The 15,486-nt window shown below is 41.8% G+C and overlaps 1 protein-coding gene across 14 annotated transcripts in view; it reads left to right on the top strand.

The window, feature by feature from the left end:
• USP54 (ubiquitin specific peptidase 54) overlaps nt 1-15,285 on the top strand; it is a 132,371-nt gene extending 117,086 nt beyond the window's left edge. For 6 of the 14 annotated variants that reach the window (XM_032256376.1, XM_032256374.1, XM_032256378.1 and 3 more), the window contains 4 exons: nt 7,503-7,621; nt 7,929-8,069; nt 12,445-12,628; nt 13,954-14,513. In XM_032256376.1, coding sequence (XP_032112267.1) covers nt 7,503-7,621; nt 7,929-8,069; nt 12,445-12,628; nt 13,954-14,513 — 1,004 coding nt within the window. Of the gene's footprint in view, nt 1-7,502; nt 7,622-7,928; nt 8,070-12,444; nt 12,629-13,953 lie in introns of all 14 variants that reach the window. The other 8 variants (XM_032256382.1, XM_032256377.1, XM_032256386.1 and 5 more) reach the window with 5 other exon arrangements.
• The last annotated feature ends 201 nt before the right edge of the window (nt 15,286-15,486 follow it).

Below are 15,486 nucleotides of genomic sequence, written 5' to 3'. Positions count from 1 at the left end.
TCAAAAAAAACAAAAAATTAGCTGGGCGTAGGGGTGCATGCCTGTAATCCCAGCTACTTGGGAGGCTGAGGCATGAAAATCACTTGAACTAGGGAGGCAGAGGTTTTGGTGAGCCGAGATTGTGCCACTGCACTCCAGCCTAGGCAACAAGAGCGATACTCTGTCTCAGAAAAAAAAAAAAAAATTATTATGTTTAAAAAACAAAAACAGTCTGGGCACAGTGGCTCACTTCTCCCAAAAAGTGTAATCCTAACACTTTGGGAGGCTGACGTGGGCAGATCACTTGAGGCCAGGAGTTCAAAACCAGCCTGGCCAACATGGTGAAACCCCATCTGTACTAAAAATACAAAAAAATTAGCCACATATGGTGGTGGATGCCTGTAATCCCAGCTACTTGGGAGGCTGATGGCAGGAGAATTACATGAACCCAGGAGGTGGAGATTGCAGTGAGCTGAGATCATGCCACTGCACTCCAGCCTGGGCGAAAACAAAAACAAAAAATCTCTTCTGTTACCCAAAATAGCAACATTTTTGTATTGTAGGTAGTTTGAAAATACATAAAGTATCAAAAATCACTGATAATGTCACTCAATATTTTCATAAGCTTAACCTTTGGTTTTCATTTTTAAACATATATACTATATATTGTTTTGTTTTTGCAAAAGGCAGTATCTTTACAGTATATGTATACAGTTTAGTCTCATGACTTTCTCATGTTATAACTATGAGCATTTGCTGTAAAAACTACCTTTAATGGTTATAAAGTATTTTATATAAATGTACTATAGTGTATTTCTTCAACCATCCTACCGTTCTACTATTGTTGAATACTTAGGTTACTTACAATTTTTTTTTTTTTTTTTTGAGACAGTCTCGCTCTGTCATCCAGGCCAGAATACAGTGGTGCAACCTTGGCTTACTGAAACCTCCACCTCCCAGGTTCAAGTGATTCTCCTGCTTCAGCCTCCGAGTAGCTGGAACCATAGGCGCGTGCTAGCATGCCTGACTAATTTTTTGTATTTTTAGTAGAGACTGTGTTTTAGTTTCACTGTGTTGGCCAGGCTGGTCTTGAACTCCTGGCCTCAAGTAATCCACCTACCTCAGCCTCCCAAAATGCTGGGACTATAAGCATGAGCCACCGTGCCTGGCTTATAATTTTTTAATAACATAATACTGTGATGAATATCTTTGCACTTAAGTGGCCACATTTCTCATGAGCTTCGTAAACTTTTAGAAGACTAATAACTAGTTGAATGTTATAAACTTTTTTTTTTTGAGACAGGGTCTCATGTTGTCTTGGCTGGAGTGCAGTGGCATGATCGCGGCTCACTGTAGCCTTGACCTTCTTGGCTCAAGAGATCCTCCCACCTCAGCCCCCTGAGTAGTTGGGCCTACAGGCATGCACTGCTATACCTGAAAATTCGAATGCTGTAAACTTAAAAAAATATCTTGATACATACTGGCCAGTTAGCCTTGAGGAAGACTATACTTCTGAAAACAGTATGAAAGGGTACTTATTGACCCTTAATTTTTTTTATCTTGTAGTGTACAGAAATGAATTTTAAAAACCTAGTAGTCAATCAGTTCTCAATATATTTGTCAGATCAGGCTGAGCTTGATGGCTCATGCCTGTAACCTCAGCTACTTGGGAGGCTGAGGCAGGAGAATCACTTGAGGCCAGGAGTTTCAGGCTGTACTGTGCTATGACCATATGCCTGTGAATAGCCACTCTCCTCCAGCCTGGGCAACATAGTGTGAGACCTTATCTCTAAAAAAACAAAAACAAAACTTGTCAAATCAAACTAGTGTTTATTTTTGTTAGAGGCCCTGGTTTAAAAACTAAGTCCTTAAGAAGTGACATGACAGGCTGGGTGCAGTGGCTGACGTCTGTAACACCTGCACTTTGGGAAGCCGAGATTTGAGGATCATTTGAGCCCAGGAGTTCAAGAACAGCTGGCCAACGCAGTAAGATCCTCATCTCTACAAAGACTGAGAAAATTAGGTGGGTGTGGTGGCGCACACCTGCAGTCCCCGCTACTTGGGAGGCTGAAGCAGGAGGGTCAACTGAGCCCAGGAGGTTGAGGCTGCAGTGAGCTTTGATCGTGCCACTGGACTCTAGCCTAAGCAACAGAACAAGACCCTGTCTTAAAAAAAAAGGATTGATATGACACAGAATAAAGAAGTGATCAGGTGGAATTAATCAGGAAGTAGATGATGAAGGAAAATGCCAATTAGGATCTGTATGTGAAAAAATAGAATTTGAGAGGAGTCCTTTATCTTACTATAAAATATTTACTAAGTACCATATTACTTTACTTTTTAAATTTTATTTATTTTTTTGAGACAGCCTCGCTCGGTTGCCCAGGCTGGAGTGCAGTGGCAGGATTTCGGCTCACTGCAACCTCCACCTCCTAGGTTCAAGCGATTCTCATGCCTAAGTCTCCCAAGTAGCTGGAATTACAGGTATGTGCCACCATGCCTGGCTAATTTTTGTTTATTTTGTAGAGACAGGATTTCACCATGTTGCCCAGGCTGGTCTCAAACTCCTGAGCTCAAGCAATATGGGATTACAGGCATGAGCCAGCACACCTGGCCACCAAATTACTTAAAAAAATAGTGCTTTATTGATATGTAGTTTACATACCTTACATTTCACCTATTTAACGTGTACAGTACAATGGGTTTTAGTATATCAAAGTTCTCCATTCATCGCCACAATCAGTTTTAAAGTGTTTTCATTTGACATGGGAGAATCGATTGAACCCAGGAGGCAGAGGTTGTAGTGAGCTGAGATGGCATCACTGCACTCTAGCCTGCCTGACAGAGTGAGACTCTGTCTCCAAAAACAAACAAAAAAAAGTATTATCATCCCAAAAAGAAACTCTGTTTCCATTGACAAATCATTCTTTATCTCCTTCTACTCTTCTCCCAACCCCAGGCAACATCTGATCTATTTTCTGTCTGTATAGATTTTGCCTGTTCTGGATATTTCATATAAATGGAATCATACAGTATGTGGTCTTTTGTGACCAGATTAATTTTGACATAATTGCAGTTCCTAAAGCGTTACATAAACACTGCTCTTTTGCTCTTTTTTTTTTTTTTTTTTTTAAGATGGGGTTTCACCATGTTGGTCAGGCTGGTCTTGAACTCCTGACCTCAGGTGATCCGCCCGCCTTGGCCTCCAAAGTGCTTGGATTACAGTAAACATTGCTCTTGACCTATAATCTGAATTTCTTAGTACTTTGAACTTGGGCAGTCATCATCTTATAGATATCTAAAAAATTAACTTTTGTTATGGGAAATTTCATGTATATTCAAAAGCAAAGAATAAGAGTAGGCTGGGCACAGTGGCTCATACCTGTAATCCCAGCACTTTGGGAGGCCAAGGCGGACGGATCACCTGAGGTCAGGAGTTCAAGGCCAGCCTGGCCAAGGTGGTGAAACCCTGTGTCTACTAAAAATACAGAAAATTAGCTGGGCGTGGTGGCAGACTCCTGTAATCCCAGCTACTTGGGAGGCTGAGGCAGGAGAATCACTTGAACCTGGGAGGCAGAGTTTGCAGTGAGCCGAGATCATGCCACTGCACTCCAGCCTGGGCCACAAGAGCGAAACTTTGTTTCAAAAAATAAATAAGTAAATAAAAGTAAATGTTACAATAATCCTCCAGGTACTTAAAACCAGCTTCCATAGTGATTATCTTGCACAGTTATCAACATATGGCCAGTTTTGATTTAGCTATAGCCACTTCCCTGCCACTGTCCTTTCCGCTGTACATTATTTTATTTTTTGAGACAACGTCTTGCTCTGTTGCCCATGTTGGAATGCCCAGTGCCATCAAGGCCACTGCTGAGGTCCTTCTACCTCAGCCTCCTGAGTAGCTGGGACCACAGACACACACCACCACATCTGGCTAATTTTTGTGAGTTTTTTGGTAGAGACAGGGTTTTTCCGTGTTGCCCAGGTTGGTCTCTACCTCCTGAGCTCAAGTAGTCCACCAGCCTTGACATCCCAAAGTGCTAGGATTACAGGCATGAGCTACCATGCCCAGCCTCCTCTAGATTATTTTAAAACTAATCTCTGACATTATATTATTTCATCCATAAATAATTTGGCATGTATCTTTTAGAAATAAAAATTTGTTTTAAAAAGGCAAACCTATAATATTACTAAACCTAAAAAATTAACAATAATTTTAAATATAATACCTAGCTAATAATTCCAGTTTTCTCAGTAGTCCCATTAATGTCTTTTCACAGTTGTTTTATTTCAAGTCAGGATTAAAACAAGATACACACGTTGCATTTTGATGATAAGGCTCTGAAGTCTTTTTTTTTTTTTTTCCCAGTACGATACCCTCTGTTTTTTCCCTTTCCATTTATTTGTTGAAGAAATTTGGCCATCATCTTATAACATTTCACACATTGTGGATTTTGCTGACTATAGCCTAGTAGATTTTTTTTTTAAATGTTCTTCTAGCTCTCATTTTTCTTGTAACTTAGTACTTAGAGCTAGCTCAATTAAAATCAGATACAAATTTTAAAAATAAGAATATTTAATAGGAAGTTTTTTGTATTTCGTACACCATATAGGCACCATACGTAATGTCTGGTAGTCTTTCTTTTGTTATGATTGATCAGTGAGTAGACATCATCTTAACCCTATCTTCTGTTGAATCTAGAAATTCCCTTACAAATGGCCACCTCTATCTCTGCTTAAATTCTATTTTTTTTTTTTTTTTTTGGCAGAGTCTTGTTCTGTTGCCCAGTGTGGAGTGCAGTGGTATGATATCAGTTTATTGCAACCTCTGCCTCCCAGGTTCAAGTGATTCTCCTGCCTCAGCCTCTCAAGTATCTGGGATTACAGGTGCGTGCCACCACATCCGGCTAAGTTTTGTATTTTTAGTAGAGACAGGATTTTGTCATGTTGGCCAGGCTGGTCTTGAACCTTTGACCTCAGGTTATCTACCTGTCTCAGCCTCCCAAAGTGCTGGGATTACAGGTGTTAGCCACTGCACCCTGCCTTCTTTTAAAGGAATCAGAATCTACTCCCTTCAGGAGGTTCCAGTGGCCACCTTCTTATCTAGGAATCACACTTGGCTTGATTAGAGAAACACCCAATTCTAAACATTACTCTATAATTCTTTTCTTTTCTTTTTTTGAGACAAGGTCTTACTCTGTCACCCAGGCTGGAATACAGTGGCATGAACATGGCTCACTGCAGTTTCAACCTTCCAGGCTCAAGTGATTCTTCTGCCTTCGCCTCCCAAGTACAGGTGGAGCCACCATACCTGGCCAACTTTTTAATGCTTTTTTTTCTTCTTCTTCTTCTTCTTCTTTTTTTTAAGAGATGGTGTCTTGCTATGTTGCCTAGGCTGGTCTTGAACTCCTGGGCTCAAGCGATCCTACTGCCTCAGCCTCCCAAAGTGCTGGGATTACAGGCATGAGCTACCATGCCCAGCCATAGCTATAATTCTTAAACCTGGCTACCTAGTCATCTGAGGAGTGGCTCAGAAAACCCCAAAAAACACATATATACAGAAATAATTTTATAGAAATAAGAACATAGCACACATGCTGTTTTTATTATAGACAACTTTCCTGTCCCTTCTCTCACAGTCAGTCTCTACCTCCCCAGGTGATTATCTAGTGTGCATACATTGTATTTTTCTGTTCATACAATCCTGTGTAGACCTACATATACATAAACAGTGTGTTTGGTTTTTTTTTTGCTTATAGATCATTTTACAGTTTTTTTTTCTTTGAATGCAACAATATTTCATTAAAATTCCTTTAAATAATCTAATTTAACTCAGTTTATTCTTGTTAAGAGACTGGACAATATTTGGTATTAAACCATAATGTATTTAGCTAGTCTTCTATAGATGAGCACTACTTTATTTCTAGTTTTTGGCTACTATAAATTATGTCAGCAGAAAACATTCTTGGTTGGGTGTGGTGGCTCACGCCTGTGATCCCAGCACTTTGGGAGGCTGCAGTGGTCGGATCATGAGGTCAAGAGATCGAGACCATCCTCACCAACATGGTGAAACCCTGTCTCTACTAAAAATATAAAAGTTAGCTGGGCGTGGTGGCGCGCACCTGTAGTCCCAGCTATTCAGGACCCCAAAGCAGGAGAATCGCTTGAACTTGGGAGGCAGAAGTTGCAGTGAGCTGAGATGGCGCCACTGCACTCCATCCTGGTGACAGAGCGAGACTTCATCTCAAAAAAAACCAAAAACCAAAAAACAAATTCTTATACGTATGTTGTTATGAATTGGTATTTTTTCTTCCTCTTCCCAGGATTAGAATTGTTGGGCAACAGGATAAACATATTTTTAATTTTATTGGAGATTACCAGCTTGCTTTTTAGGAAGCTATTTTAACATTTCAGATTTCCCCCAATAATGTTCAAGGGTATTTTCTTAGACTTTTTGGGAACCTTTCAAAAATGAAAATTCCCAGGCTCCAACCACAAATCTGATTTCAGATCTCTGGTAACATTCAGGAAACTATATTTTTAAAAGTTCCCAGATGAATCTGAGGTGGTATTGAAAGCACTGCATTTAAGTACCCAGGAATATTAAAAATAACTGGTCTTACAGTACTTACATGAATAATATCAGCTTCAGCCAGATATATATATTAGAATCAAATTATCAAATCAAGACATGAATTGGCCACGGACATATACATCAAATGTAGGTCAAGGGCATATACAGTTTCAGAATGGAAAACTTAATTAGTTGGCTTGGGGTTAGCCTCTTGGGAGTCACCTATCCAGTTTAAAGCAACTGTGAACAACTGGAAAGATTTTGAAGAGAGGTGAGCATTTAGTGGTTGGTTAGAATTTTAGTGATTGAGAGAAGCTCAGAGGAAAGTAAAAGAGCATTACACATGTAAAACATTCCTGAGCATCTCCTGCTCAGAGAAAAGAGGTCACCAGGTGAGATGATAAGAGTACTGTGCTGAAAATCAAGAGGGTTTAATTTAATCCTGGTTAAACTACTAAACTGTCAGACCCTGGAACTCATTTTCCTGTTACATAAAATGAAGAGGTTTGATAGATGATTATTATGATCATTTCAATTCTGAACTAGACTGGAGATGATAATTTCCTTTGTCACCACACATACTCTAGAAAATCACTGTGTTAGATAATTTCCTCTGTCTATAAGTCTTGAGCCCAAGTCTGACAGAAGCTGATTATGTTTACAAAAATGAAATGAAGCAAGATGGGGATATTCAGTTGTTTGTCCACAGAGCCCTTTCTCTACAAAGTTTTTCAAGGGCTGTGATCTGAGACCCTTGTGGCCTACAGGAAACTATCCATATTCTAAAAATTCTTATTTCTAAATTCCAGGAGCACGTCCTCCATTGAATTCAGGGATGCATATTTATTATTTAATGAAACAAGAACTCCTGAGTTTGTGCTGTTAGGCTTAGTGATTAGGCCCCAGGAGAAGAGATGGCCTCAACTTTTATTTGTGTTTCCCTCCTCAGGCTCTGCAGATGGCATGGGAAGGAGGTTGCACTCAGCTCCTGGTCCTGGTCTCTCAAAGACTCCAACAGCAGAAATGGAGCACGGTCTCCATGAAGCCAGAACAGTGCGTACTTCTCAGGTAGCAGCCTCAGGTGCTAAGGTGCTGGGCCTGGGGTGGTATGTTGGGGAAGGAATTGTAGAGAGATGTGACTGGTAAGGATGATGATAAGGCAGAGGCATGGTGATATGGGGGCTATCAGAAGGAAATAAGGTCTATGATTGGGCTTCTTTTGAATGAGAGGAAATTGATACATGGCCACTATCTTACCAATACATTTAATTCAGGAGTCTTCCCCTATTCTTTCCCATACCCTGAGGATAGTGTCTGTGGGAAAACCATAAGTCTGGTATTATGTGTCTGCCTGTATGTGTCTGTGTGTTTGAAGGCTACACCTTGCCGAGGCCTCAGCAGGGAGTGTGGGGAGGATGAGCAGTACAGTGCAGAGAACTTTCGCCGCATCTCACGCAGTCTCAGTGGCACCGTTGTCTCAGAGAGGGAGGAAGCTGCAGTTTCTTCCCACAGTTTTGTAAGTAGAATCAGGGTCTGTCTGTTCAGAGCATCCTCTTCCTTGCTAAGCAAAAGTACAGTGCAGGTGAAGAAGCAGGGAGAAAGTGAAGGTTGTAATGTGAGGAAAAGCCATGTGTACTCAGCAAAAATAAGGACACACAGTCATTATTTTATTTAGAAGCATTCAGTTGGAGCCCAGAGAAATGTTCATTCCCTGTAGCAGTTCTGATAGGCTGTGTGTGTTGTAGGGTTTCCTACGTGAGAAGAGTAATAATACTTCAGAGGAATCTGAGAAGCAGAGGCTACTCATTGGGTAAGAACCCACTGCACTAATCAAAGGAAGAAGGGAAGAATTGGGATGGAGTATTGTTTTGCTTTTTCCTCTCACCCCCAGTATGTGATTGAATAGAATCCAGTGTGTTTTCAATCTAGAGTGAAGCATGTGCATCAGCGAGAAAAGGAAAAAAATCTTCTTGAGAATTTTCATATACTAATGCAGTAATGTGTAGTTGGAAGGGACAGGAAATCCCAATCAATTTCACTACCTTACCCAAGTTGAGTTTTCATTACAGTAGAGGTCAAGTTACAAAGTACCAGTGCATTGAAGATTGTCCACTAAGTCAGTTCAGTAAAAATGTAAAAACAGGTTTTAAATACATGGTACAAAAATAAAAAGGTATATGGTGAAAACCAAGTGTGTCTTCTACCAGCGCATCAAATCCAGTTTCCCTCCTAAGAGGTACTCATTTTTCCAATTTTTTTTTTTTTTTTTTAGATGGAGTCTTGCCCTGTCACCCAGGCTGGAGTGCAGTGGCGTGATCTTGGCTCACTGCAACCTCTGCCTTCTGGGTTCAAGCGATTCTCCTGCCTCAGCCTCCCAAGTAGCTGGGAGTACGGGTGCCCACCACCACGCCCAGCTAATTTTTGTATTTTTATTGGAGATGGGGTTTTACCATGTTGGCCAGGCTGGTCTTAAACTCCTGACCTCAGGCGATCCGCCTGCTTTGGCCTCCCAAAGTGCTGGGACAGGCGTCAACCATCGCGCCTGGCCTCATTTTTTCAATTTTTAAAAATCAGCTGAGGCCACGTGTGGTGGCTCATGCCTGTAATCCCAGCACTTTGGGAGGCTGAGTATGGTGGATCACCTGAGGTCAGGAATTTGAGACCAGCCTGGCCAACATGGCGAAACCCTGTGTCTACTAAAAATATAAAAATTAGCCAGGCGTGGTAGCGGGTGCCTGTACTCCCAGCTACTGGGGAGGCTGAGGCAGGAGAAAAGCTTGAACCCGAGAGGCAGAGGTTGCAATGAGCCAAGATTGAGCCATTGCACTCCAGCCTAGGTGGCAAAGGGAGACTGTCTCAAAAAAAAAAAAAAAAAAAAGCTGAATTTATAATAAGATTTATTCAATTTATTGTTCATAAATTCCTAAACAATTCTGAACAGGCTGCTATTCTTTTTTGGAAAAGGTGTACTTTACTGCCTACCATTTGTTCACCTGTACTTTCTTTTTTTTTCTTTGAGATGGAGTTTCATTCTTGTTGCCCAGGCTGGAATGCAATGGTGTGATCTCAGCTCAGCACAACCTCCGCCTCCCAGGTTCAAGTGATTCTCCTGCCTCAACCTCCCGAGTAGCTGGGATTACAGGCATGCACCAGCACGCCCGAGTAGCTGGGATTACAGGCATGCACCAGCACGCCCAGCTAATTTTGTATTTTTAGTAGAGATGGGGTTTCTCCATGTTGGTCAGGTTGGTCTTGAACTCCTGACCTCAGGTGATCCACCTGCCTTGGCCTCCCAAAGTGCTGAGATTATAGACATGAGCCACTGCGCCAGCCTGTTCTCATATACTTTCAGTGCATTTAATGGCAAATTGTTATTTTCCTAGGAGAGGTACTTCCTTTCTTCTGACTTCTGTATCATTTATTGATTCATTCTTTTTATTTTATTTTTAAAAACTTTTTTCTTTATTCCTGTTTTCTTTTTTATCCAACATACTGTACAAGTTTAATGCCATTGATTCATTCTTTTAAATAAATGCTTATTGATTCTGTCACAAGATTCCTAGCACAAAAATAAACAAATAAGTGCTTACTGAGTGGATGTTTTAGGTATTGTGCTAGGTGCTGGAGATACAATGGTGAGTTAGATATAGTCCCTGCTTTATGGAGCTTACAGTCTACAATGAGGGACAGATAAATAAACAATTATAATGTATTAAGGATTTGATCCTATGGGAACATAATAGAAGGGACATTTAAACCAAGCTTGAGGTATCATGGAAGGCTTCCTGGAAGAAGCAAAAAGAATATAGTAGGTAAAAGAGAACTGAGCAAAAATTAACTGAATTAAAAGAAGCTTATTTAGTGTGGCAGGATTAGAAAGTCTGGTGAGGGGAGATGATGGAGAGTGTTAACAAGAGAGGCTGCAAAGAATATAAACAAGGGTCAGATCATGGACCACAGAGAACCCTGTGTATCACCATAAGTAATTGGAAAGGATAGAGAGAAGCTGATGTACTTGAGACCCGGTTAGGAAGTAAAACATCAGTGGGAGTTGGTGCCTGCCTGGATATTGGGAAGGGGAATCAAGGATGATACCCAAGTGTTATGGGTAGATAATGATATATTTGACGGAAGATATGCATTTGGTTTTGCATATATTAAGCTTGAGTGGAGATATCTGGCAGGCCTTTGGAATGAGACATATAAGCTAGAAATTGAAAATTTGGAAATCATAGCCATTGAAAAGAGGAAAAGACTATTGCAGAAAGAGGAGCCAGGACATATCCCTAAACAGCATCAGATTTAAGGTAGTTCTTCTGAAGAACCCTAAAAGGAGACTGGGAAAAAAAGACTAGAGAGATTGAAGGGAAACCAGGGATGTGTGGTACCATAGGCACCAATGGGAGAATGTTTAAAGAAGAAAGGAATAATTAGCTATGTCACATGCTGAGAGAACTGGCACCTGGTCCTTATGTGGTATGATAAATGCCTATCTTGTGCCATCTTGTGGTAGATGCTGTGAGCATACACTGATGAAACAACACAAATTCTGCCCTTGAGTAGCTTTCAGTCTCATAAAGGAAATTAGACATATTGGCATAGAGATTATTTTATTTAATGTGTTATTTACTAAGTCCCCACATTGTTCTAGGTACTGTTCAAGGTGCTGGGGATACAGAAGTAAAAAGAAATCGGGAGAAAGATAATAAACAAATAAATGATTTAATGCCAGACAATGATAAGTATGATAAAGAAGAATAAAATAAGGCAAGAGAATAAGGAGTAAAGAGGTAATAGTGGTTTTTTTGAGGGCTATTCCTGATAGTAGGGTAGTGAGGGAAATCAGCTCTAAGGAAATAACATTTCATCAGAGATCTCAGTGATGTGAAGGTGTGAGCCATCAGAAGAATATTCTTGGTAACAGAGACAGTAAGTATAAAGGTTCTGAGGTAGCAATGAGTGTGGTGTGTTTGAGGAACATTAAAGTTAGAGTATAAAAGCTACAGGAATGATAGGAAATAAAGTGAGGAGCAGCAGGGCCATATCACATAGGACCTTGTAGGCCATGGTAAGGAGGAGTGGATTGGAGATAGGAAGAGCAGATTGAAGGCTGTTGCAGTAGTCCAGGTGAGTTTAAATATAAAACCTATAGGTAGAAATGACAGCCCTTGGCCACTAGTGGAATTGTGGATGGGAAGTGGGAAATCAAGGTCATTGCCAATGTTTGAATATGGGTGATTTGTGAAAATGAGGTGCCAGGAGGAGGAGTTTGGAAGGATTTTTGTTCAATTTTGGATATGTTAGTGTTTCAGATGTTAAAAGGGAATATTTCTGGGTATTTACCATAAAAGTAGATAACTAATAGGGAGTAGAGCAGGACATCAGCATCAGCAAATACAAACTTGACAGGCAAAAGAGAAAGCTGTGGAATGTGTAGCAGTGACAGGAGAGAAGATGGGGTAGAATTCTTGAGTCTACATTTAAACATACATAGTTTTATTCTCAATGCTTAGAATAAGTATAGGATTTTTTTTTCTCGTTCTCTCAGGCTTTTGAATTTCTCTCATTTCATTTTTATTTTTAAATTTCTATCTCAATCTCTCTAATTCTACTGTTAGCATTAAGGAGTTTGCTAAAGACCTGAATGTTAGGGTTGGGAAGGTGAGGGATATGAGGAAGACTGGGTAAGGGATGAGGATCTGAAGTTTGCAGTTTCTTAAAGGGCTGACAAGGGAAAGTGACTGAGTAAATTGGGTCCCTCTCCAGAACAAGGTATGTTTGTTCTCTGGTTCCCTCCGTTTCCCTTTGCTTGCCTCACTGTGTTTACCCAACTACATCCTGCTTTGTGTTAATCCTCATCTCTATGTTTTTTTGTCTTGTCTCATTATAAGGATTCATCAAACGTGAGGAAGCCTTTGGAAACCGGGCACCGTTGTTCCAGCTCCTCTTCCCTCCCTGTCATCCATGACCCTTCTGTGTTTCTCCTCGGTCCCCAACTCTACCCCCCCCAACCACAGTTCCTGTCCCCAGATGTCCTGATGCCCAGCGTGGCAGGGGAGCCCCATAGACTCCCAGGTAACTCCCCCAAATCTATTATTATGTGCCAGAATTTGGTACCTTTTCAAGGGCCTCTAAGGGTCAAATCAGTATACCTACAGGGAGGGGTTATATCCCAAGGTGGAGGGGTATGAGGATATGAATTACTGCTTCAAAGTCGTGCTTTGATCTAGATAATTAAATCATTTGTTGGGCACCATGGTTCTTAGACCAAGAGTCTAGACCACCACCCCTGGAGTCTGTCTACTTATAAGAATGAACTGCTTCAGTCATGACAGAACAGTTAACTCCCCTTTTAACTCACAAAGGGGAGTTAATACCCAGTCTTTGAGACACTTCCAGAACAGAAATGGTAATCTTTATCAGCTAGTTTTCTCTCTTTCTATCCTCTGAGTTTCAGCTGAGGGATGGTCTACGAGGACAGGGAATGAGTGGGAGAACTGGAAAGACACTTTATATGAGTTACCCACACTGTGTGTACAGACCCAGACAATTGTGGAGAAGGTGGGCAGCATCATTCTGGCTTTCTTTTTTTTTTTTTTTTGAGACGGAGTTTCGCTCTTGTTACCCAGGCTGGAGTGCAATGGCGTGATCTCGGCTCATCGCAACCTCCACCTCCTGGGTTCAGGCAATTCTCCTGCCTCAGCCTCCTGAGTAGCTGGGATTACAGGCACACGCCACCATGCCCAGCTGAATTTTTGCATTTTTAGTAGAGACAGGGTTTCACCATGTTGGCCAGCATGGTCTCGATCTCTTGACCTCGTGATCCACCCGCCTCAGCCGCCCAGAGTGCTGGAATTTTTTGTTTGTTTTTGTTTTTGTTCAAGATAACATTTTAAGAAAGGTTGGGAAAAAAAGGCACAGAGTCTTACACCTATAATCTCAGCACATTGGGAGGCCAAAGTGGGAGGACTGCTTGAGCCCAGGAGTTCCAGACCAGCTGGGGTAACATAGTGAGATCCCATCTCTATTTTTTAAAAAAAGAAAGGCTGAGTGAGGTTTTGGTATGGTGGCTGTAAAAGTATAGTCATCACAAAGGGAGTATACGGCCCTTCTTTTATATGTGTGTATGTGCTGGATGACAGATTATAGTGGAGGGAGGTAGAGGTATGGCAACATCCATGAGACTGTTTCATTTGCCCAGGTTGGAGGTATGAAATTTGATTTTGATGAATATTAAGAATTTTAAAAAATAGAATCAAAAGCAGTTAGGTTCTTTCTTTCCCTTGTGTGTATGCTCTTGGAGGAGTGAGGAATTGGGCTGAACAGCTAGGCATGGCTCTCTGGGAAAGACAGTGGTTTTCTGAAGATGCTGAGTCTTTGGGTTTCTTTTCTTTCCCCAGGAACTTCGAGGAGTGTCCAGCAGTTTCTGGCTATGTGTAACAGGGGTGAAACTTCCCAAGGGATCAAGTACACAGGAAGGACTTTGAACTACCAGAGCCTCCCACATCGTTCCAGAACAGACACCTCCTGGGCACCCTGGTCAGAGACCAACCAGCATATTGGGACCAGATTCCTGACTACTCCAGGATGCAATCCTCCGCTAACCTACACTGCCACACTACCAGAAAGAAGCAAGGGCCTTCAGGTTCCTCACGCTCAGTCCTGGGGGGATCTTTTCCATTCACCCTCCCACTCTCCCATTGTTCATCCTGTGTACCCACCATCCAGCAGTCCCCATGTACCCCTAAGGTCAGCTTGGAATTCAGATCCTGTTCCAGGGTCCCGAACCCCTGGTCCTCGAAGAGTAGATATGCCCCCAGATGATGACTGGAGGCAAAGCAGTTATGCCTCCCAGTCTGGACACAGGAGGACAGTGGGAGAGGGGTTTCTGTTTATTCTACCAGATGGGCCTGGAAGAGAGCAGCTCAGGGCTAGAGTCCTGCAGCACAGCCGATGGTAAAGGTCACCCTTTCTTTTCCTGGAGCTACACCTTTCTCTGTAAAACTGTAGTGTGGCAGTGCTGGTACCCTGCATCACTGCCATGGTTGTGCTATTCTCATCTCAACATAGAATTGGTGGGTTCTCCTAGGGGTGTCAGGAACCTCTAAAAAGACCGGATTCTTTGGGAGGGGATATTTGAAATTCCAACTTCCATTCCCCCTAGCAAAAGGAAGCAGCTGCTGTTTAAACATTTTATCTGAGCCACTTTAAAAATGAATCCATGGTATTACTCTGGATACTAGCCATTCCTTAGGATCTTAAGGTCACATTTTATTCCTGGATGCTTTATGTCCCCACCTCCACCTGAGCCCTCGTCTTCTGTTCCCTACTATATTCCCAACTTCTACTCTTTGTTTTATCCACCTATCCCTATTACCTGACCCTTTGTCTTCCCTATCTCTCACCCTTGGAGAGACATGTAGCCCGTGGTCATAGTTCTGATTGCATCATCAGGACATCCCCCCTGCCCAGGTATTATGGCCCATCAGCATTAAGTGTGCCCTCCGAACCTTAGGCCTAGAACGCGGAGCTGCCAACATAACATTCACCCTTTTGAACAGATGGGAGTCAGGCACACTAACACAGTCTTCTGTCCTCAGCAGCACAGCCATTACTGCCACTTGCTCAGTCACTGTTGTAAACCCTCAGAGTCAGCTGAACTATTTTAGGCCAAACATACTGTTTTTGTAAAGTATTTTTCATTAATAAATCTATAAGATAGTTCTATTTAATTTCTTGTCATTCTTCCCTTTGTATGCTCTTGCTTTTTTGTATTGGGGTGGGGAGGTCTGGACAAATATGTGAGGTGGCTTTTGACTGAGTGGAAGTGAGGAGCCAGAGAGGAGTTGAAGGATATTACAATCAAGGTGGGAATCAATGGGCCCTAAAATAAGGTGCCTTGCCTTGTTACTATTGCTGCTAGGATGTTTCCC

The sequence above is a fragment of the Sapajus apella genome, unplaced genomic scaffold (assembly GCF_009761245.1).
Source record: "Sapajus apella isolate SASKATOON/1434 unplaced genomic scaffold, GSC_monkey_1.0 scaffold94, whole genome shotgun sequence".
In the NCBI taxonomy this organism is placed as follows: Eukaryota; Metazoa; Chordata; class Mammalia; order Primates; family Cebidae; genus Sapajus; species Sapajus apella.
Note: the sequence above shows the minus strand (reverse complement) of the source record. Positions and strands in the feature narration are given on the sequence as shown.